The 23,276-nt window shown below is 38.1% G+C and overlaps 1 protein-coding gene across 2 annotated transcripts; it reads right to left on the bottom strand.

Moving 5' to 3' along the window:
- Positions 1 to 1,385: 1,385 nt before the first annotated feature.
- LOC100891321 (transient receptor potential cation channel subfamily A member 1 homolog) lies at positions 1,386 to 22,523 on the bottom strand. 2 transcript variants are annotated; one of them, XM_030995032.1, is made up of 19 exons: positions 22,175 to 22,523; positions 16,162 to 16,390; positions 14,966 to 15,161; positions 13,999 to 14,188; positions 13,524 to 13,612; positions 12,718 to 12,867; positions 12,180 to 12,300; positions 11,129 to 11,289; positions 10,505 to 10,626; positions 9,772 to 9,909; positions 8,840 to 9,027; positions 7,971 to 8,303; positions 7,287 to 7,427; positions 6,418 to 6,526; positions 5,591 to 5,682; positions 3,708 to 3,914; positions 3,115 to 3,183; positions 2,455 to 2,628; positions 1,386 to 1,789 (listed from the first exon to the last, which is right to left on the bottom strand). In XM_030995032.1, the coding sequence occupies exons 1-19, from the start codon at positions 22,346 to 22,348 to the stop codon at positions 1,568 to 1,570; spliced, it is 3,105 nt and encodes a 1,034-aa protein (XP_030850892.1). In that variant the 5' UTR covers positions 22,349 to 22,523; the 3' UTR covers positions 1,386 to 1,567. The 2 variants fall into 2 exon arrangements, with proteins under 2 accessions (XP_030850892.1, XP_030850893.1); XM_030995033.1 differs by having other exon boundaries at positions 8,840 to 9,024.
- Between the last annotated feature and the right edge of the window lie 753 nt (positions 22,524 to 23,276).

The raw sequence follows: 23,276 nt of genomic DNA, 5'->3' as shown, positions 1-23,276 counted from the left end.
TTTGCTGCTCTGTCTTTCTCTCGAGTAAGGCATCCATCTTCTTGTGCAGGAGTTTCATGCTGTCTTCCTGATGAACCACTCGATGGTGGATACTCTTCTCTTCCAATAACTAATCGAGTTTTGTAGAGTTCCGAACATGCATTGAAATTGTAATTTCACGTCATCTTTGATTTAATATAAACTCTAGTTAACTCTTATCCTGCCACAGGGCTAATCCCCCTGTTAATGCGATGGTACTACCAATAGCGCGTGCAAAACACTAGGCACAGTCCAATGGGCATGGACCATAACTGCTATTACGAATGCGTGCTAGCATGCAAGAAGCAGAGTAACAATAGCGTACATGCAGCCTTATGGCAGGCTATGAGTTAATGCTTCCCCCGGGCGCCGTACGGTAAATGAGTCTACAATTTTTCGTGCGATTTGGGGGGCATCGTAGGAGGCTACGGGCTACGCTGTTTGTGTTTACATTGTCATTTCTTGTATTGGCCCTCGGGGGCAGGCCGGGGCAAATCCATACAGAGGCTGCTCGGAGATTGTACAGAAATAGTGGAATTTCGTTGCAGTAGCCGTGCAGTCTCCGCAGCCTCCGCCCGGAAATCGTCCGGAGTCCGTACACATTCCGTGCAGAGGATGCGCGGAGAAGACGCGGTGACCGTGCAGCCGCCGAGCAGTTTTTGAGAGTCCGATCAGCGGCAGGCCTCCGCGAGAAGCCCGTGCGGGGAGTGTGCAATGCCACCTACGACATGTCTACGGGCTATTTTTTTCCTTCAAATTTGTATAATTTCCCGCTCCGTAGACTAATCGCAGGCCAAATGTAAACTAGGCATTGGTTTATTAACGTAATACAATGACCAGATATAGATGTGGATGGTATCGTATCGAACAAAATTAGCTTGACATTACCTACAATACCCATAAAAAACTATTGTGATATATAAGATTTTTAAAGAAATATATACTTTATGTTCGAATACAATAACCATTTATCTTAATCTATGATAATGCACATAAAGACTTTAAACTTATTTTACAGGTGGATATACATGTACGTACGAGTTATATTATTATTGCATTAACATTGAGTTTTCATCACTTTGTAAGCATGTCATTATCTTTCTTTCTTTTTTCTTACAGCCCCCTCCCCCCCCCCCCCCCCTAACCCCAACACACATTATCTAGCGATCTAGATAGGCTTAATTCGTGTCATGATAGTTCTTTATGTATTCTACAGATACAAATGTATTTCGCAATTATACCGTTCCTTAGTTTGGTCATTGGTTCCAAAGCTTTGACAACAGTATACAAACTGAATGAGGAGGGGTAGGGAGGGGGAATCCCATAGTTACGAAGATTTACTCTCTTTGCTCTGCCCTCCTCTCTAGAAAGGCATTCATCTTCTTGAGTGGGAGTTCACACTGTCTTCCAAAATGTTCTTTCGTGAGTTCTAAAAACTCTCCATAACCTGGACTCGTTTGCTAAGTCTCTTTCATTTTACGGACCGCCTCACTTTGAGAAAAGAGAGGAGGAAGAAGGAGGGGGGGTGGGGGCTTAGTTGTTAAGAATATTAATCTCTTTGCTGCTCTGTCTTCCTCTCGAGTAAGGCATCAATCTTCTTGTGCAGGAGTTTCATGCTGTCTTCCAGATGAACCACTCGATGGTGGATACTCTTCTGCGAGTTCTGAACGCTCTCCGACTCCTGGACCTGTTTACCATGCCTTTCTCTCATATCATGGATAACCTCATCTACCTTCAGGGAAATATCCTTGATCCGATCCTCGTCCGCAAGCTGATTACATAATCAAAGTTATAAGAAATTAAGTATTCGTATTACTTAGGATTTTTTCTCAAATCAATTTTATTTCTGTTTCCCAAAAAACGTTACAAATCAATTATAATAATTGTCAACAATAAAGGAATATATATTGAAAACAGAGGGGTTCACTAGAAGGCAATGATTATACAATGGTGGACCCCTCAAATGATAGTTAGAAATGATGAGTAATTAGAATAAAGTAATTAAATCAAACTCGTAACTACAGGAACTAAGGAACTACAAAAAGGAAGAAAAAGAAGAAGATAGGGGAAGGGGGTGCCAACAGAGACGAGAGCGGGACAACGAGTACTTTACATGACAATGCCCCAATGCCAACAAAACATTACACATCAGTTACATTTGTATAATCATTTGCAACAGTTAAGGAATACATATTGGAAACAGAAGAGTCCACTAAAAGCAATGCTTCTACAATCGTGGCCCTCTCAAATGGTAGTTAGGAATGATGTGTAATTAAATTAACAGATTCGTAACTACAAAAAGGAACTACAAAAAGGAAGAATAAATGGGGTGCCAACAGAGACGAGAACGGGGCAAAAGATTACTTTATATGACAAAGATAGAAGTGTTTGGGAGATACATGTACGAGTAAACGAAACGGAGATCACAATACATACCTGTTTGTTATTGCAAATTTTAATCGCTTTCTTCAGTTCTTTCCTCAGACTCGAAATTAGCTGCATCCATTTGCCGACCCTCGTCTTACTCACGACGAATGCCTTCCTACGAATAACAGACGATCTCCATACCCACAGCGGAAATTTACACTGCAGCTCCATCACATAATCAACCTATAAAACAAAGCATATAGTCCATAATTGAAATAGTAAAAGGGGGAGAGAGAAATCATTCATCTTTGAAATAAGGATTTAATTGCACCAAAGTCATTTTTCATCCTTACGGTTGGGGATTTAGGGTAAGACGAAGAGCTAATGTCTATGTTAGCAAAACCTTATAACAAAAAAATATTATTACTTTACCTGAAGAATATTATTAATTTTTAGCACTGTTAGAACATGACTTTGCTGTAAATGAGGAAATTATATTTTCGATGTCAATATGTCAATATATAGAGTATTAGATTTGCCCTTTATGATGTTTTTTTTTACCTTGTATAAATGACCTGCAATTCAGCTTCGGCTGCGAGAACGTCATATGAATAAACCCTTATTGAATTGAATTGAATTGAATTTATACAAATGGTTATATTTTTAACATAACTTGTATCTTCTGTTTGAATATCTTGAGTTTTGTTGGCTAACTTTTGGCAAACTTACCTGCATTGTAAGTCGATGAAGGTGTGCTTTGGCTTGAATAGCTTGGATGTCATCAACCGCTAAACCAACCTAAAAATAAGAAGAAGACGAGCTCACTCGGTTGTATCTAATCAATTATATCATTATTTGTGTGGGTAAAAAAGGGAAACCTTGTTGGTAATTGTCAGGCAGGGCATGCATGGGGCATTATTCTCAATATATGAACAAAACGTGAGCGAGCAAAGCAATTGAAAAGTAAGGGGATCTAGAATAAGCTTGTGTCCCCTCCCTCCCCTTGTCTCTACCTATCTATATATATCTCTTTTCCCTGCTCTCTATTTCTCCAATTCCTTTTTACCTATCGGTGATGTAAATTCTCAGTCGATGTTTCCTTCCATATGGGGGTAATCTTTGTTAATTTGTGTCATTCCTGGTAATTGTTATCTTTACTCTTACATACACTATAACCAGGAAGTTTGAAATTTGTTATCCAATGTATAAACAAAATTGAGAATGATCCTATCTGTATGGATTGAAATCAGTAAAGTTTGAATTTTAATTTGTATCTATTTAGTGAAGATCCTTCCGCCAATGATAAAAATACAAATACTTACCAACATGTTCATCATGATAATAGGCATGAGCACGACGAAGAGGATGAAGAAAACATAGGTCAGTTTTGGTATGAAGAGAGAGTCGGTGAAAGAAGTGGACTGGGATTCCATGTAGTCGCTACTGAAGAAAATGCTTTCAAAATCAAACTCGCCTATCATCATGACGAAAGTCTTGGCCAATGAGTCGCCCACAGTGTGAAACGCGCTCTAGAAATCGAGAGAATGGCAACATTTTTGGTTGAGTCATGGATTGAATTGAATCGAATTGAATCAAACGGAATGCAAACGGTTTTTTTTTTCTCATAGCAATTGGTTATTAATTCGATTCGGATACGAGTGGAAAACATAGAACTGAAGTCCATAGTTGTATTTTCAGGAACTTGTTAAATATGCTATGCTCTGACTGTAACAGACCATAATGATAACAAATGATATTATAAGATGGTTAGAACAACCCCTGCAATGTGATTGGTCAATTACCGTGTAGTTACTTTTACTGGATGCACGCGATATCAACACGATATATGCGATATTGGAATCGATATCACCGATATCCTAATTGTTTGCACTTTCTTCTTCACTAAGGAAAACAACAAAACCCAAAACAAGATGGCGAAATCGCGGCGGCGATTTGATTTTCCAGCTTCTATAAGAAGAAGAATTATCTAAATTGTTGGATGATTCAGATGCGACTAGCATGAAAATTTCAATTAAAGTATGGATTCTCAAAGTTGGAAAAGTTTGCGCAGATCAAGAACGTCAATTTAGGAGACATTTTTACGCCAGAATTGGACAAACTGTTATCGTTCTAAACTAAGTTCTATGCTTCTGTACATAGACCGACGGTGAGTTGTAAACCTATACTTTAGTACCTTCGCTGTGGCATACAACGCCATTTTTTGGATCACTGTACTTTAGATATCTGTAACAAATTTCAATTTCTCGAGGCTGTGTTGGTGAAACTGAAGCGAGGGGGGCCGGGAAGCACCACACATAAAGCCTCAATTTCTGTACTTGATATGAACAAGATCCAGACCTCTTCTAATTTAGATTGCACCTCCTCAAAACTCAAGAAAGCTTGCAAAATAAGTTTGTATTGATTTAATGACTTTCTTTTGTTAAGGTTTCATGTAAAGGTTAATTAGGCCTGACTTTATTTTGTTAAGGTTTAGGCCTCAGTCTTTATATATTTGTTTAAATCCATTGCACTAAGTAACAGCAGACAAATTATGCAAATTAAAAAAAATCATGCGTCCGGTAATAACCGGACGCATGATTTTGCCATGCATCCGGTAAATCCGTAAAATAACAACATTTTGTATTTTTGACAATTTTGGGGGCCCCATCTTATAAAACAGATGATGCAGAGGGTTAATTCGTGGGTCGGTGGAATTGTGTGCACGTTGTACCTTTGAATTTGGTCTAAAACTATTCAAAGGTACCTTGTGCACACAATCCCTACCGACGCACTCTAACCTGTGCATCATTTGTATACTGAATAGGAGTGACCATGCTGACAGTAATAAAATGTTGAATTTAACAAATGTGTTTTGCATGACATCATAACATATCTCTCTTCCTCTTCATGAATATCTCTCCCTGCCCCCCCCCCCCCCACCACCCCCTCTGTCTCGCTTTCTCTTTCTCTCTCTCTCTCCGTTTCTGTCTCATTTTCTTTCTTTCTTCCTCCATCTCTTTCTTTCTCCCCTCTCTTTCTGACTGTTGTCCAAATTTCGGACGCCATCATTCACCCATCTTCAGATTCAGCCAATCAATGTTGATTGAGTTTCTAAGCTTCAAATAGTGATTGGTTGATGCTGCAAACACATTATAGATGTTCAAAGCAAACTAGTGATTGGATAATGAATACGTTCATGATGTACCTTGTTCATCAGCAAAGCGTAGAATGTCAGTGCGAATGCCATGACAACAATGAACAGGATGAATGCAAACTTCAGGAAAGTTCGTGTGATATCTACCATAGGAAAACAAGAATAGGAAATGTACACTCTATGTCTGTAGTACACCAAAATTATCATGAATGATGTACAACAGATGTAGTGAGCCGTATTTACCACAAACATAAAATACAAAGTTTAATCGATATAAATGATGCCAAACTTTGAAAGCTAGAGCGCCATCTCGTCGGGGATAAATCCAAAATTACTGAAGAGTATCATAATGGGTCTCAGTTGAGAAGCCAACCAATATTTCTATGGATGATAACGTTTCTATCCGCTGGCTTGGCTGTATATCACATTAGTTGCATGTGGTTCTTTCATGGGAGTTGGCTTGTCCAAGCAAATATCATAATACAGAGGAACGATATATCAACTTAAAAATCATTGATGACACATTTGTAGACAGAAATTTAAAAATGGGCCAAAGATATGGAATATCCGCTTAGCTGATGTTGTGGGGGGAGGGAGGGGTCAGCACATTTTCCCCAGTTAGGTCGTGCTCTTATCCTTGTTTAGTAACAAATATGATGTTAATGATACATACATACTTAAAATTTAATATTTATAAAGCGCCTTTACATAAACATGCTCAAAGCGCTTTACATTAGTAAACAAAACAGAATAATTATTTTGCTCTCCGAGTGCATACACTGTAAATTTGATGTGTAATGATCCAACACAAACGGCGTATGTGCAATTAAATAAACAAATGATTTCAAAAAATGGCAAGTAAGAAAATTTGTTTTCACCTAAGAACATGATGACATAGATGCCCAGTAAGGATGATCTTCTCATGAAGAGAACCAGGTTGATCCAAGCCAGAAACCCTGCACAGGCACCTAAGGGCCACTGCCATGGCTGGTAGGCGAAGAATAGGTAAAGAGGCATTATAAAGGAGGCAGGTAGGATAACAAATGCAGCCGTTTGAAATATAGTCTACCAGCATCTTACATTTTAGAATAAGAAATGAGTGTAGTTGCAAGGGTATTATAAAGGAGACAGGTAGGATAGCAGGTAGGATTCAAATAAATAGTCTACAAGAATCTTAAATCTTAGACTAAGAAATGAGTGTAGTATTTTTGTTTTTACTTTTAAAGTTAAGTACGATGTGTCTAGTCGTGGAACAAGGAGAGGGATGGGGTGGGGATGGCAGTTGTCTTCATAAGTAGACGTCGAGTGGTCAAAGAGGGATTTCCCCTACATGAAAGAAGTCGTAGGGAACCATTTTTGTCTTCTTAATTTCGTTCTTTTTTTCGTTCTTCCATTTCTACCTCTTCCTGCGCTACACCACGTCTTAAATGTGTCTGAAAGGAATTATCACGTGGATGACAGCCATCCTAATAGAATGTGATGTTGAAAGATGTTTTACTTGTACAGGTACTACGGGAATATATTAAAAAAACATTATGTACACCCCTTACGAAAAAAAAGTTAGCTTAACAATATATTAACATGTATTTATAATCTGCTGCACTCAGAAAAATAATACATTTTCATTTACATTTATAGGTAGAATGGTTTCAAGATTAATCGTCATAAAATCACGACAATTAAATGACTCTGACTCATACAAATCCGTCATAATGTCAATGCTATTCAATCAAATCATTTTAATTACCTGTATAAGATGACCATTGTTGACGAATTCGACGTCACCCCGTGGCAGGGTGAACAGGATAGCGGCGATGTATAAGAAGAGCTCCAGATAGTTGTTAGCACTCTTGAAGTAGTTTAGTCTGTGAACTGCCATCTGTATAATCTGGAGGAAAACAGAAAGGATGAAACCATGCGGATGTACGTAAAATACTTCATTTTGGAAGCTCGAAAAACAAGGTATTTAAGAAACTTACATATTCCATCAAGAAACGGCTTGTAAGGTACATTTACTTTACTGATATGAAACGGGTTGTCTTGCCACTAGAGCAGAGGCAGTATATAGAGGCAGTCGACATGGTCGAAAAGTGCATCAAAGAGTGAGAGAAGGAGATATGCATGCAGAAAGAAAGTAATATGGGCATGAAGTCAGAAAGAGGAAGAGGAGTTGGGGCGGAGGAGATGATGGAAGAGGTGGAGGTGGAGAGGAAAGAGAGGGAGCACGAGAGAGGGAGAGAGAGAGGGGGGGGGGGGGGGGAGAGAAAGAGAAAAAAGAGAGATATGGAGAGAGAGAGAGAGAGAGAGAGAGAGAGAGGAGAGAAGGAGAAATATGGAGAGAGAGAGAGAGAGAGAGGGGGGGGGAGAGATGACAATTTAGCAACCAAAATGGAATATAAAGACACAGGTACCACATTTTATATTTGCCTACCTCTCTGAATAAATTGAGCACGGACAGGGCGATGATGACGATGTACCCAAACCGGTTGAAGATGAGCACGTTGAAATGCGAGGCGCTGTCCACCCATCTCTGCTTCCCATCGGCCTTCCAGGTGATGCGATCCGGGTTCTCCAGGGTGTGGTTGAAAGACTGGACATAGTAGCTGGGTGGCATGACGATGATGAACCCGGTCAGCATGAAGAGGAAGAGAAGGTAGATGACGAGGGAGGAGATGAAGGCGTAGCGACCCACCGAGACCCACTTGTGATGCAGGAAGGTGGTGACGACGGGGTGATCGAGGAGACTCTCGCGCTGAAGGCTCGTCTGAAGAAGGATGGGATATGAGTAGAAACAGTAGGAATAGAACATTTCTTCTGTGTGCTCGTATTATATCGTTGATATTCAAAACAGATTCTAACTCAGGATTCTCAATGAAGAACGTTTGGACTTGTCATGGAGCCGGGTCTTCTTGACATGTCTATACCATGAAGCTCGTCCACGGACTAAATAGACAAATCCATTTTGTTCGTTTCCAGTGATGCCTCACCAAAGTTTACCTGGCTTGGTTTATAATAGTATAACACATCACTTTGTCAATACCCTACAATGGGGTGACTAGCTAACGGTTGAATACATTTATTTTAAAAATGAGATAAGATAATCTTTCCGCTAAGAAAGAAGCACACCCTTTGCATTTCTTATATTCATGGTTAATAAGTTGATTAAAAAAAGAAAATCCGCTTTATCATCGGGAAAAACATGTGATATCTATTTATTTTTTGAAGGCCATTGGACGTCCTTAGACGTCCCTATGTACCAATTTCTCAAATGTTGACGAAAAATGATTATGGTATCCTTACCATGATCTGCAGGGGATGGTTCAAGAACCGTTCTCGAGGGTCTGTGATGTAGGGCCAGGCACTGCGCTTCAAACGACCTTTGATGTCGAATTGGGAATTCTTCGCTTTAGCTGAGTGATAGGATCCTCTCATTGTTGATAACCTATGATAGACTCTGTTCAGAAGCCCTTCCTGTTTGCCACCGTCTTCTTTAAAGAGATACAGAGTCATTTGTGTCATTGATTCAAGTGTGATGGAAAATCTTTCCTAAACAGATTATTGGTAACTGTTAACATGACAATGTCACACTGGAAATATTTGTTGTTTTACCTGATTGCTGAGAAAGCATGTGTTTGACTGTAAGTAAGCAACCAAGATAAAAACGACTCAAGTCTTTTCCGAGGGATTAATGCCTTACCAAAGGGCACTAGTGCATCGAATGGGATTCGAACCCGGGACCTCTCGGTTTTGATACCACTGCTCTGCCCCTAAGCTATCGCACCTGTCAATCTTGACCTTTACCTTTGTTCCACTACATCGGCAAGAAATATCAGGACCAATGTCGACTTTCCGCCTATGAATTTCTTTTTTTTAAATAAAAATATTGGTCTTTATTGACCTTTCTGTGGCAGTGTTGGTAAACATGGTGGTCTCTTGGTCTCGGCTGATTTCAGCGACTTATGTTTTTTTGTTTCTTTCTTTGTTTATTTATAATTTTGTGATGTATGACATCGAGACATCAAACATCTTATTTCAGGAATATTCCTTGAATGCTTGGAACTTCGTGAGGGAAGTCCACTAAACAACTAATATGCTTTTCATTCGAGTACTTGGAGCGTCACTGTGTGACGTATTAAAAGCCAAATTGATCGTTATAAAATCTAAGACGTACCTATCATGACGTCACAGACTTCACATAAAATTACGAAGATTGAATACGAGATTTTTCTCACCAGGTTGTCTGATCCATGGGGAGAAAGTGTCTTCAAGGAATTCATAGTAGAACTCCACCGTCTTAGTCTTACTGGGTTTGGACGAGTATTCTCCACCAGTCACTGTGATGCAACGATCAAGTACTATCTGCGCTACATCTGTATTAGGATAATAGGAATAGCAATGATGAAAGTAATCAGATGATAATATTAAAAATTGTATAACAATGCTGAAAATAGGCCTAAAATATAATGATAACAACAATAATAATAACAACGACAACAATAATAATAATGATAATAATAATAATACTTATATTAATTTCAATATTAATTACAATAATAATAATAATAATGATAATAATAATAATAATAGGAATTATAATAATAACAACAGAACGATGGAAATAATAGAATTATATAATAAGAATGAATAGCCTACAATAATCATGATTAAAGATAACAACAATGATAACTAATGATAGCCCGGATTTACATTGCCCTTTATGTATCACCCCGATAATGGGATTAGATTACCAACAAAACGTGTGCACCATCTCCATATACCATCTCGGACGGCATATGGCAAGACCCAAATATAACGGAAATTCTTCCTACACTATCATAGAAATAAATACATATTGATAAGAAATTGAGGTTCACATAAAAATGAGGATTCAATCTAAACAAAAACGAATGTAATTAAAAGGTGGAATGATACATGTTAAAGGGATACGACAGAAATATGTGTTACCAGGCATTGACTGGATGAGTTTTCTCATGGGCGTGGTCCGATAGTTAGTCTCCTCATCCAGACTCGAGATACACATCAGTTCTCGCCATTTTGAATGGCGGAGAATCAGCTTTGCTACATCCCTTCGAACATAAATTAGAAGATGATTGGACGAGAGGAAAAAGTCTATATAGCAATGAAATTCTTATGTCTTGATGGGTCAATTACAGAACTCATGCTCAATGTACTTTTTAAGCAGTATAAAGAGCGACGTGTCGACTAAAACCGTGCGTCTTTTAATTTTGGAAATGACCCGGGAGGGCAAAATATTCGATTTCATGTCATAATACTCAAAAGAGAAACACGGGATGGGGGGGAGGGGTATATATGGGCTGACGACAGAACACTGCAAGTTGCTTTGTTTTCTTCTTGTCCTTCCAATTCGGTATATGCCGGCCAGCTTCACCCTTAACTAGATACATTGCCAATGATCATGGTATGCACAATTTGAGAATGCTACCTTGAAAATAAAAATAATATGAAATCATTTGACTCCTAAAATATCTAATTCCCATGAGGCAAAACAAAAATACAGGCAGCATCTAATTCACGGAGGCTGATTAATTGATCTAATTTACTACATACTCATATCCGTTGTCGATGGCGTGATCAAGACATGTCCGTCCGTCCTCGTCACACACGACTGCGTTGGCCTTGTTGGTGATGAGGTCGTCGTCCTGATCGAAGAGTAGCATCTCCACCATCTCAATCTGGCCGTTCATACACGCGTGGTGCAGGGGTGTCATCTGATGGTCCGACATGGCAACAAGAAAAAAAAAACGACTTGAGCATTAAAAAAAAAAAACATAGATAAACCATTGACGACAAGATGTGTAAATAAAGACTGATAATCCAGAAAAGGAATATAATTCTTTTTGATAAATATCAAGTATCCACCAAGGTCTAATTTTACCTAGTCCCAAAACATGCGGATTTTCTTAAAGGCATCGTCTAACAATGTTACATCTGAGATGCACGGCCCTCCGTGATATCAGTGTCTATGATATGGTGTAATATTGAAGCCCTAAAAAAAAGGCGCTTCAAAATGATCAAGAAGTACCTCAAAAAAAGAAAAATCTTTGAGTGACCGGTTTTACCATACTCGTTTTCCCCAATAGACAATAGTGTTATTCCAATCATAAATATCTTGATAATCAGACAGGCGATCGGTTTGTAAAAGTCATTGAGTTCCTGACTGACCTAAAGGTTTATAATTATCATCGGAGCATGAGCTAATTCCAGGATTTTGTTTCAGAATCCTATACAAAGTTATCGGATCCCTTTAATACATACATGTAAATACTCACATAATGTTGCTCCCTAAGAATAGAGTAGAAAGAAAGAGACAGATAGACAGACAGAGAAAGAGAGAGAGACACACACACAGACAAAGAGAAAGACAAAAAGACAGAAAGACAGAGAGAGAGAGAAACAAGACAGAGACATACAGAGAGGGAGAGACACAGAGAGAGAGAGAGAGAGAGAGAGGGGGGTTATATTCAAATTGCATAGCATATAATTATGCAATGATGTTGTGGTTATGAGTTTCTTCAAACAGTTTCTTTCCCGCCCCTCAAAAAACCTGATCCCCCTCCCCTCTCCGAAAAAACAGGAAGGGGGGGGGGGGGGGGCTCACCTCGCTCTGGTCCCTCTCATCGATGTGAGCGTGATAATGTAGCAGTATTCCAGCTGGTCTAGTCCAGCCGTTCCCCGCAGCAAGGTGCAAAGGGGTCCGCTCACCTTCTCTCTGGGAATTCCTAGAAACGAGCAATATAATAGTCAAAATATAGAATAGATATTAGACGAAATTATGATTAAATAAGAGATTTGTAAACGTTTGTCATATTTTGCTTTCGCTAAGAGCAAGTAGAACGTGTACAGATTATTTGAAAACAGGAGGTGTATCAAATATTACCGGAGGAGGGGGCGGGGGGGAGGCTCGCCTATGTAAGTGTAGAAAACAGGCGCGCGTTAAGGGTGCCCCCTTCCAGGCGCGTACGGACCTTACCCCCCCCCCCCCCCCAACGGAGCAAAATGTATTCCCCCCCCCCCCCCCCCCTCACACACACATCAAAGATTGAGAAAGGGTGAAACAAGCCGACTTCAGGCGGAAGACTTCTTCGCCATCCCGGTTTAAAAATATCATTGTTCGGTGTCTTGTCGGTCTGACTAACTTTGCATTGACGTGAGCCCTAGCCTTGATGAGTTCAAGCATGATGACGGTATCACCAATCTCGGCGGCGTAGTGCAAGGGTGTGTTCCCTCCTGCGTCCGTGTGATGTACAACGGTCTGATGGGACCAGTTGAGGAGCACCATCACCAACCTTTAATAATTGAATAATAGGAATTATAATGATAATGTTGATGAAATATCAATGATAAACCGATAAACCGAACATCGTAAATAAACTATTAAATCTAGAATGACTTTAAAGATACTATGTCCCTTTTGCAGCCAACATCAAATTCTTTAAAACGTTGCAGGAATTATGAATATGTCATGTATGTCCTATCTGTGAAATTTAAACGTTAGCAGTGTCCTAGTATTTAAATTATGCAAGGAAACCCGTTTACTTGCTAGACTTCACTGTCAGACACTATTGAGTGACTGACTGGCTTTTTTTTCTTCTTTGGCAATAACATATATAATATGAGCTGTAAAGGGTACATGAGCATTTGTCTACATCAATAACCCACTACTTGTAATGGCCAAAATTAAACTGATTGAAACTTTGTGCAGCACAAAACAAGGATCTGAAAATCATACTATTACTTAGATTATGCAATCACATATGTCGATTCAGCAACTAATGGTCCTCATTTTCCCACAAAAAGCCATTTTCAAATCCTTACGTTTTGAAGGAGGTTCTAAATAAGTATTGTCTTTTAAATGCCGTTGGTATTTAACCTTTTCATTTAGTACCTTAAAATGAAGCGAAAACAATATTTGTAGCGACGAAAACGATTGACATATTCTTACTCTTTGTGTCTGTTCTTCACGGCATCCATAATAAAATCCATGATATCCCTATCAGACAGAGTAGGGAACCGTACGTCACTCTCCAGAATCTGTTATTGTATTGAAGAATAGACTTATGCATTTAGATTATCATTGCGTGAGGGGTTTCAATGAACTAGCGGATCACGTACATCGATAATTCATACCCAAACTCAGGTTATTCTAAAATACACAAAACTCCCCATCATGATTTCACAAAATACTGTACGTAATTTAAATTACACTTTGTACTTTCTTAATAGCAATGAAGTATTCATACTATTTTTGTTATTGAAATAAATCTTTATTCAAATACAGATATGTAATTTGATCTCATTTAAACATGTGATGAAGTGCTTGTTATGAATACTTATGTATGATGTTATCCGTGATTTTGTATCTGAAATATAAAAACTATGGATTTTTATTTTGGTTCAATTTTCGGAGTCTCCTATACCTTGCTGAGCGCGGCTGCTTTGTTGTTTGCCGCTGCCCATCTCTGAATCTCAGCTCCTACTTCATGATGTTTTCGACTCGACGATACCAAACACCTAAGCAGTGTGAGAAGGGCATCAAAGCTGTCGTGGTTTATGGCCACCTGCAGCGGGCTGAGGTAGGTCGAGTCATGGATTGTGATGTCAGCACCGCTATTGATGAGGGAGAGGAAGATGTAATTTGTTTATTTATCATTTTATTATTTTTTTTGTTTTTAAATCAATTGTTCATTTTTAACTATTTATCATTTTTTTAAAATTATTATTTATCTGTATTCAATTGTCTATTTATTGTAAATATTGATTATTTCTGTCAATGCAAAATGAGCAATAATGTACTAAACTGTTGCTAATATATTAACCAATGTCACTTAATTACTAATGCGGCTGTCAAATTTACTAACAACTACAATTTTGTTATATACGATCATATTAATGATGATATTTGTTTTGTTACGTTTTCTCAGACATGAAACTGTTGATTAGAGCTAAACATAAAATTGTTATATTATTATCTTGATTGTCATCTTCATCACCATCTTCATCGTCATCATCACCATAATCATCATCATCATTATCATCATCATCATCATCATCATCATCATCATCATCATCATCATCATCATGTTCTACCGACACTCTGAAGAACAGTTTCTGACTGGAGTGTGTAACCGTAGTTATATGAAATTAACTTTTAAAAGATCATAATTATCTTCATCCTCATCACCATCGTCGCCATCATCATCATCATCATCATCATCATCATCATCATCATGTTCTACCGACACTCTGAAGAACAGTTTCTGACTGGAGTGTGTAACCGTAGTTATATGAAATTAACTTTTTAAAGATCATAATCATCTTCATCCTCATCACCATCGTCGCCATCATCATCATCATCATCATCATCATCACTACACAACTCCTTACTTTTCGAAGAGAAAGCTTGCAATCTTCGCCCTATCGTGGTTACAAGCCAGATGAAGGGCCGTCTGTCTGTCTCGGTTTTCGCAGTTCATCGAAGCGCCCCTACAGACGAGGTCTTTGACGATGTCGAGATGACCCGCCGAGCTCGCCACATGGAGAGGTGTGTTTTTATGGTGATCGACGTTGCTTACCAGATCATCTTTAAGATAGATAGGAAGAGAAAGAAGAGATAGAGAGAGAGAGAGAGAGAGAGAGAGAAGAGAGAGAGAGAGAGAGAAGAGAGAGACAGAAAGAGAGAGAGAGAGAGAGAGAAGAGAAGAGAGACAGAAAGAGAGAGAGAGAGAGAGAGAGAGAGAGTTAATACTTGTTGAGTGTCAGGAGTGTCAATTCTAATAGACATGAGCATTGTACAAGAATCCACTATTATTATCATTATCATTATTATTATTATTATTATTATTATCATCCTTGACACACATAATGACAAACGTGGAATCCGTATAAATTGAATGCAGATTTACAACGAACGATTTTTGGGGAAAGAAACTGGTCAGACTGAAGGCATGTAAATTTCAAAATGTCAAAAGTAAAGTCGCCTTAGGTCTATAACTTTACAACATTCTTATGGGTGAATTGAGGGAATAGTCGCTGATTCTTTGTCTGGAACTTTTTCGTTCCCTATCTTTATATCTATTTTCTGATACCTCAGTACAATCACAGTTCTGCTATGACACAGCTGACAGTTGCATTGATTATTCTTGGTGTTATATATATTATTAATTGTTTTTTTGGAGAAACAAATTCAACGTAAATAAATTAATAAAATCCTAAATAATCTCATTAAAAAGAAATATATATATATATTAATTCTTAAAAATTCACCTATTCATCCATCCATCCCTTTATCCATATATTTATTCATCCATCCATCCCTTTATCCATCTATCTATTCGTCCATCCATCCACTCATCCATTAATTTATTCATCCATCCATCTATCTATTCATTCATTTATCCATCAATCCATTCATTCATTTATCCATTCATTCATTCATCCATCCATCCATCCATTATTTCATTCATTCATCCATCATTCCATTCATCCATCCATCCACCCACCCACCCACCCACCCATCCAACCATCCATCCATCCATCCATCCATCTATCCATCCATCCATCAATTCATGTATGAAGTTTACCTGTTCCACAAGCCATCAATGTATTGACCACCTCCACGTCACCGTGTAGAACAGCAATATGGAGAGGGTTTGTTTTCTTTCCATCCTGCTCTGTGATGACGGTCAATATACCCTGCTTGCCGACATCGTCCACCAGTTCGTTCAGCTTCGCGACATCGCCTGTTTTGACGATTGCAAGTAAATTACGGAGGTCGTCCGGTGCGTCCGGTGGGGGAGATTGCTGGCCCTTCTGATAGGAGTATGAATATGAAAAAATATTGTCGTACAGCTGCCTATTAAGAAAATACACCTTTGGGCGATTCCATGCAACATCTTCTGTTCGACAAATATATTTTTGTCCATCTATCTCATCCCCATAATGGAAAATCTCTTAAGCCCAACTGTACTACTTGTAGCTACTTGCGCCCTCTATATAAAAAACAATGCATAATCGGTGACCACTGGTCTCCCATGATCCTCTATTTCTTATGTTAATTTAGAGCTGATTTGACGAGATAACCACCTGTCGTGTGACCTTGCATAGTGGTCTAATCCCTCATGTACACTAGTACAGATGGGCTTTAAAGGTACTTTGCAGCAAACATCACATTCTGTAGAATTATGCAGGAATTATGAACATGTCATGTATGTCCTATACTATATGTGAGATTTAAACGTTAGCAGTGTCCTTATATGCACATTATGCAAGGAAATCCCGTTTTACTTTTTAGACTTCACTGTCAGATATTATTGAGTAACTGACTGACTTTTTTGTCTTTGGTAATATAGTACGTGAAATAAGCTGTAAAGGGTACATGAGCAATTTTCTACATCAATGACCCAATTCTTGTAATGGCCCAAAAGCCCCAAATTAAAATGATTGAATCTTTGCGCAGCACAAGACGTACGACCATTTGGTACAAGGAATCTCTAAATTCGATTCGACAACTAATGGTCGTTATTTTCCAACTTAAAGACATTTCAAGAGACAAGCTTTTGTTGTATAAAATTTGAAAGAGTGTGAGTTTTATCAGGGAGGTGTTTTAGACCCTAGTTTTATGTAGTTTAAGCTTCTAACAACCACCCCCGTGGAACATTTATTATTTGCACAACAGATGTATTGCTGTCTGCTGCCTCGAGATCACTGGAGCGAAAAATATAGCAAGTTATAGCAAGCGAAGGATTTTTTTTTTTTAAGTCCAGATTCTATTTACCATTTTTCTACCATTACCAGCAGTGCGTTTCAAAATAAATAATGTGGGCATCATCCCATTAAATGTTATGACCAGTATTGAGGGCGTGTTATGTTACTACTGAAAGAGATTGAAAGCCTAATCAGAAGGCTTTTGTGCGCTCTTTAAAAAGAGCACACAATAAATAGGGCCAGTGCAATTCAAATTTCAAGGGATAGAGTTTTTATCGCCCACGACGGTTATCTAATATGTTCTAAATTGCCAAAACTCGAGAGCTTTCGGGCGCTCTGACTCCTGGATCCTTGGCGGGGCATTGTCCCTGAAACCCACCAGGGGCCCTAAGGCGGACCCTGGGACCCCATTAGGAAAAATAAAAGTAATTCCCAAGACAACCCGCTGTTGGATGGAATGTCTAATCTGAGTTTTGTTTGTGCACATTAATAAGAGCACACAATAGGAGCAGTGGAATTTAAATTTCAAGGGATGGTTAAGAGTTTGTATCGCTGACGTCGGCTATTCAGAATGTTCTGAATTGCCAGAGCTCGAGAGCTTCTGGGGGCTCTGACTCCTGGAAACTCTGGCGGGGAGGGGGAACTGTCCCTGCAACACACCAGGGGCCCTGTAGTGGATCCCTGAAGGTGTTTCATCAAGCCTTAAAATCTAAGGGCCTTGGTTTTTTAATATTTTTTTAATCGAAATCAATTCTAGTTGATGAGACACCCCCTAGATCCCATTAGTAAAGATAGAAGTGGTTCCCCAGACAACCAACTGTTTAGGAAAATTGTCCTTAGGTCATCTTGAAGGTTCTGAATTGCAAAAGATCGAGAGCGTTCTGAGGCTCCGCCCCGGAACCCCGGCAGGGACTATGCCAGACCCCAAAGAACATTGGGTGTTCTCTTTTTTTTTTAGGAAACTCTTTTTTTTAGGAAACTCTTTTTTAGACGAATGGAAGCACTGGTGGCTCTGTTTTATAAAACTGCAACAGTTCTCTTTGGATTAGATATAGACCTAAACCAATCCTCAATATTCTCAGTATAAAAGTGTCATTAAAGGTATTACAAAGTTTTGGGAAATGTCGAAAAATGGGTGGATAGTGATTCTTAACAATTTTGATAAATTTGGATGCCCCTGTGGATGTATTAAAAAACACCAGAAATTTTAGCCCCTTAAACAATTCTGCTTTCGAGAAAAATTGAATATAAAGATTTACCGGTGCTCCCGGTAAATTTTGATAAATTTCAAATAGCTCCTACGGCCGTATAATGGTAGCTGCGACCATGAAAATCTCAGAGTATGTAGTTGTGGTACATAATTTCCGAACGAGAATAGCTAATCGGTCGATTTTAGTCAATAAACATTGTTTTATAGCTTAATTAATATCTTGACATTGAGAGGGAGCTATTCAACATAAAATGTTTATTATTTACAATTCATGACCCCATACCAAAACTTTGTATTACCTTTAATGTAAAATTTAGGAGTAGATCGTCTAAGTCCGAAACAAATTTGAGCAATGTTTGTGTCGTGTCCGGCTTTCCAGCAATCATATTGTACATTGTTATTCTCAAGTTGTTTTTTTTTATGGTCAGTTTTTATTCTTTTCTCTCTTGAAACAAATTATAATCATAGTACAAATTACAATCATCATATGTAACGCTCACTGTAAATGTGATGACATTATAAATCAGTATAAATTTTTGTCTTACAAACGGCTTCCAAAGAAACTTACATAGTAAGTTCCTATACATCATATTTGAAACAAAAATTCATATTTTCAAAGAAAACATGTGCAGTTGTATAACCCAAAAATTTTGTTTTAACAATGTAGCAACTTATACTTCTTGTATACTGTTGTCCTGAGAGAAAAGCTTTCTCTTTTTGTTAACCCTACCCTACCCGACCTCTCCCTTATCCCCCTCCCCCCCCCCCCCTCTTAACCGGTGGACGACTGGCTCTGGGTTCCAATTGTTTGTCTAATACTCAGGTTTTCCCATTTAGAAAAATGAATAGTGAGAGTTCCCCTCATTGCTGCCAATTTCCTTTCTTCTACTTTATCCCCTATTATACTATTCTTTATTTCATTAAAAGAGGGTGGTTTTTTAAGTTCTCTATTTCTATAAATCAGATATTTAACAAGAATTAAAACATGAATCATTAATTGATATTTTCCTTTATTTCTCTCCTCTTTCCCATACAGAATTTCCTCCAAACTACAGTTATGTATTTCAAAGTCTACAAATCTCGTGCACATTCCCCACACTGATTGTGCAAATTCACAAGTATAGAATAAATGTTTATATGTTTCTTCATCTTTTTCGCAAAATGAGCATAAGTTAGTCGAGACAAGACCAAAACGGAAGAGGTGATGGTTTGTATATAATATATTATGTATAAGTTTGAACTGAAACTCTCTTAATCGACTGTTAAGTGTACACTGTCTTAGTCTTAAAAATATGTTTTCTATTTCCTTACAGGAAAAACCATAGTTCCTTCCAATTCTCTCAAAAACCAAAGGTTTAAAATCATCTTTCTTTATTAATCGTACATAAATTTGTTTTGATATTAGATCAGCTATATTAGTTGTTTTCTTCCCCAAAGTGAAATCAGTTCCAGAATTATTTTTTTCTTCTCCCTTTCTAAAATTATTTTTCCAACAAACTGGTAAACAGGCATAAAAGTGCTTGATCTTTTCAATTTCATTTACTTCAACACCTAAATCGATAAAATGCCTGTCACATTTTAGTTTACCTTCGTTTTCCAGAATATGTTTTAATTTGTAAATTCCTTTGTCATACAACCTCTTATCGTATATACAACTTCCTTTATATCGAATAAGTTTATTATTAAAAATTACCACATCACCAATGTCTATACTCCTTATATGTCTCGTATTCACCCAATCTTCTAATAAATCCATAAAAAATTGTGGAGCTGTCACTTTTAATAAACTTGGTATATAGTCACATGAAAATATCAAATCTCCACCCACGTGTTCAGTGACAAAGTTAAAATATTGTTTCCATTTCATGTCTTCATCTTTGTTTAGAAGTTTTTGAATCCACATAATTCGCTGCGATTTAACTTGAGCAGAAAAATTTAACATCTTTAACCCCCTTGCTTATAGTCTAAGAACATGGTGTTTCTATTGATTTTATCTGTTTTTCCTTTCCATATGAAATCAAAAGTTAATTCATCCAGTGAATCATAAACCCATTTTGGAACAGGAGTAAGTGACGCCCGATAAAGAACTTTAGAATATATGTGCACCTTCAATAGTTGAATCTTACCCATAAGTGTTAAATCCCTTTGCTTCCAAAGTTGAAGGATACGTATCCTTCAAGTTAAAGGATACGATCGACCATGAGAATTTTCGGGCGAATGGCATCCCCAAGTTTCGGACCTTAGAGCTTTTATAGAAGTCACGATATCTGGACCGTCAAAGAAAAAGTTTGAGAAACCCTGGTCTCGTAGGCCTACTTATATAATTTATACTGGGAATTTCGCTCAACAAGCTTAGCTTTTCTGAGATTCCCTATGGTTTGTTCTTGATAGATAAAGTTCTATGTTCTCGGAACTTTATTGATCGATCTCTATGAATCTTAAGATTAATCAATAATGTTTAAAGAAGATATAAACTCTATCTACTAGTAAGAAATCGTATTTTCTCACCCACTTCATGAAAAGAGGTAGGCCTACATAAAAAAAATTATTCTAACATTTTTGGAAACTTAACCCTTTTGGTGGACGAAATAAACGTCGGAGCAATTACCTAACATTTTTGGAAACTTAACCCTTTTGGTGGACGAAATAAACCCCGGAGCAATTACCACCGGAGAAAATATCGGCACACCTTTTTACACAAACTGCAGATCTCATAGTTTCTATTCTAAAATATAACGATGCCAATATTTTGACAGAATTGTCTCATGCATCTACAGTATAGGGAAGAGATATTGTCGGCACACCTTTGTAAACAAATTGCAAATCTCACAGTTTCTATTCTAAAAAAATGGCAATGCCAAAATCTTGGCTCAATTGTCTTATGCATCTATAGGGATTAGAAATTGGAGCAACTGTTTTTTAACCTAGACATTACGGTGGCTTCCTTTTCATAAAAACGAGACAGGTCAAGTTGTAGATATGTCATGGCTTTTTGGAAAGCTCCGAACAAAACAAACAAAAGCAAAAAAATCTGAAAAGACCGGCATACCTCCTATTCACCGTGGCATGATTTACTAGGATTTTGTTTTCAGAAATAGAAAAGAACTAATAAGTTTTTGTATTTTGAGGTTGAGTTTCCGACTGTCTAAATATTGAATATTACTTTATTCTTCTGTATATTCCGAGTGAGTAAACAATGAAAAGAAAGGTGGTGACTTTTGATAATTTGGACAATTTAAAACCCACCGGACAAAAGTGATTGTGCGACATTTTCTCCCGTGACGATTGCTCCGCGTCAATTCCCTACACGAAACAAATTCCTAACTTCAAACAGGAACCAACAATACACCTGCCGTCAACCCTACCCGATGCCAGAACCTTAATTCTAGTATGAAACCAAATTGCTATCCGATATCTTTCACGGGTAAAGAGTAAAGTTCAGAAAGTTTTGCATAATACATTTTTGGTTTCCTTTGAATCAATAAAAACTTACTTGCACAAAGACTGCATATCACATCATTTGAAAAGAAAACTAAACAAACTTTAAAAGAAACAATACAAAATGATAATAAAAACAACGACAACAATTACAAAAATAGCGATTCTATATGCATTCGTATTCAGTGGCAGAGATTATAAAAATGCAATTAAAATATTAATTGTCATTTTGAACTACTCACCGGATCAAAATCAATAGCCGAATAAGACGACGATGACGAATGGCAGGCGTCATCGCCCCACGGAATCGTATCCACCGAATTCAACGATGACCTCATTTCCATTCGAGTTTTGTTGTCGTCATCATCGCCATGATCACGAAGGGGCCTTGCGAGCAAGGTCCTAGCTTCCTCCATTCTGGTCGAAGAGCAAGGACGAGACTATTTGGAACGCTTTGACTTGTTGCTCGTAGAATGTAAACAGGTGACATTGAGAAAAGGGGCGCCCAACCGTGTCACAAAAGCAAAGGAAGGATAGAGGGAGAGGAAACGAAAGAAAGAAAGAGAGAGAGAGAGAGAGAGAGAAGAGAGAGAGAGAGAATGAGAGAGAAAGGGAGAGAGAGAATGAGAGAAAGAGAATGAGAGAGAGAAGGAGAGTGAGAGAGAGAGAAAGAGAAAATGAGAGGGAGAATTAGAGAGAAATAGAGTGAGAGAATGAGAGTGAGAGAGAGAGAGAGAGAGAGAAGAAAGAGAGAGTGAGATGATGAGAGAGAGAGAGAGAGAGATATGGAGAAGAGGGGGAGATGGAGGGAATAAGAGACTCAGGAGAAAGGGAAAAGCCACACCAATGGGTAGAAAGAAAAATAATAATCTAAGTGAGAAGTGAGGAAGAGAGAGGGAGGGAGAGAGAGATAGAGAGGGGCAAAAGGAGAGAATGAGAGAGAGAGAGGGGGGACAGAGAGAGATGGAAAAGAGGGGGCGGTGGACGGAATAAGAGGCTAAGAAGAAAAGGAAAGGCACATAAATGGGAAGAAAGACAATATTTATCTAAGTGAGTAGTGAGGAAGAGAGAGGGAGAGAGTAGTATAGAGGGAGAATGAGAGAGAATGAGAGTGCAAGTCAGAGAGACAGAGATATTTATTTATTCTATCTCATTTCAATTTATCCCTAGCTCTCTTCTTTCTTTCCTGGGAGATCATATATTATTTTGTATTCCAAATATCTTATTCGTTTAATAACAGTCGCCATGCATAGTCTGTAATGTTTTGATTAGTAAACAACCTTGGGTAAACATAAAGAATGTGTTGATTCGACTTATTTCGTGTCATAATTATTATCCAGCCAA

Source organism: Strongylocentrotus purpuratus, unplaced genomic scaffold, assembly GCF_000002235.5.
Source record: "Strongylocentrotus purpuratus isolate Spur 01 unplaced genomic scaffold, Spur_5.0 spur5_scaffold_21, whole genome shotgun sequence".
Lineage (NCBI taxonomy): Eukaryota > Metazoa > Echinodermata > Echinoidea > Camarodonta > Strongylocentrotidae > Strongylocentrotus > Strongylocentrotus purpuratus.
This window is presented reverse-complemented; position numbering and strand designations above follow the sequence as displayed.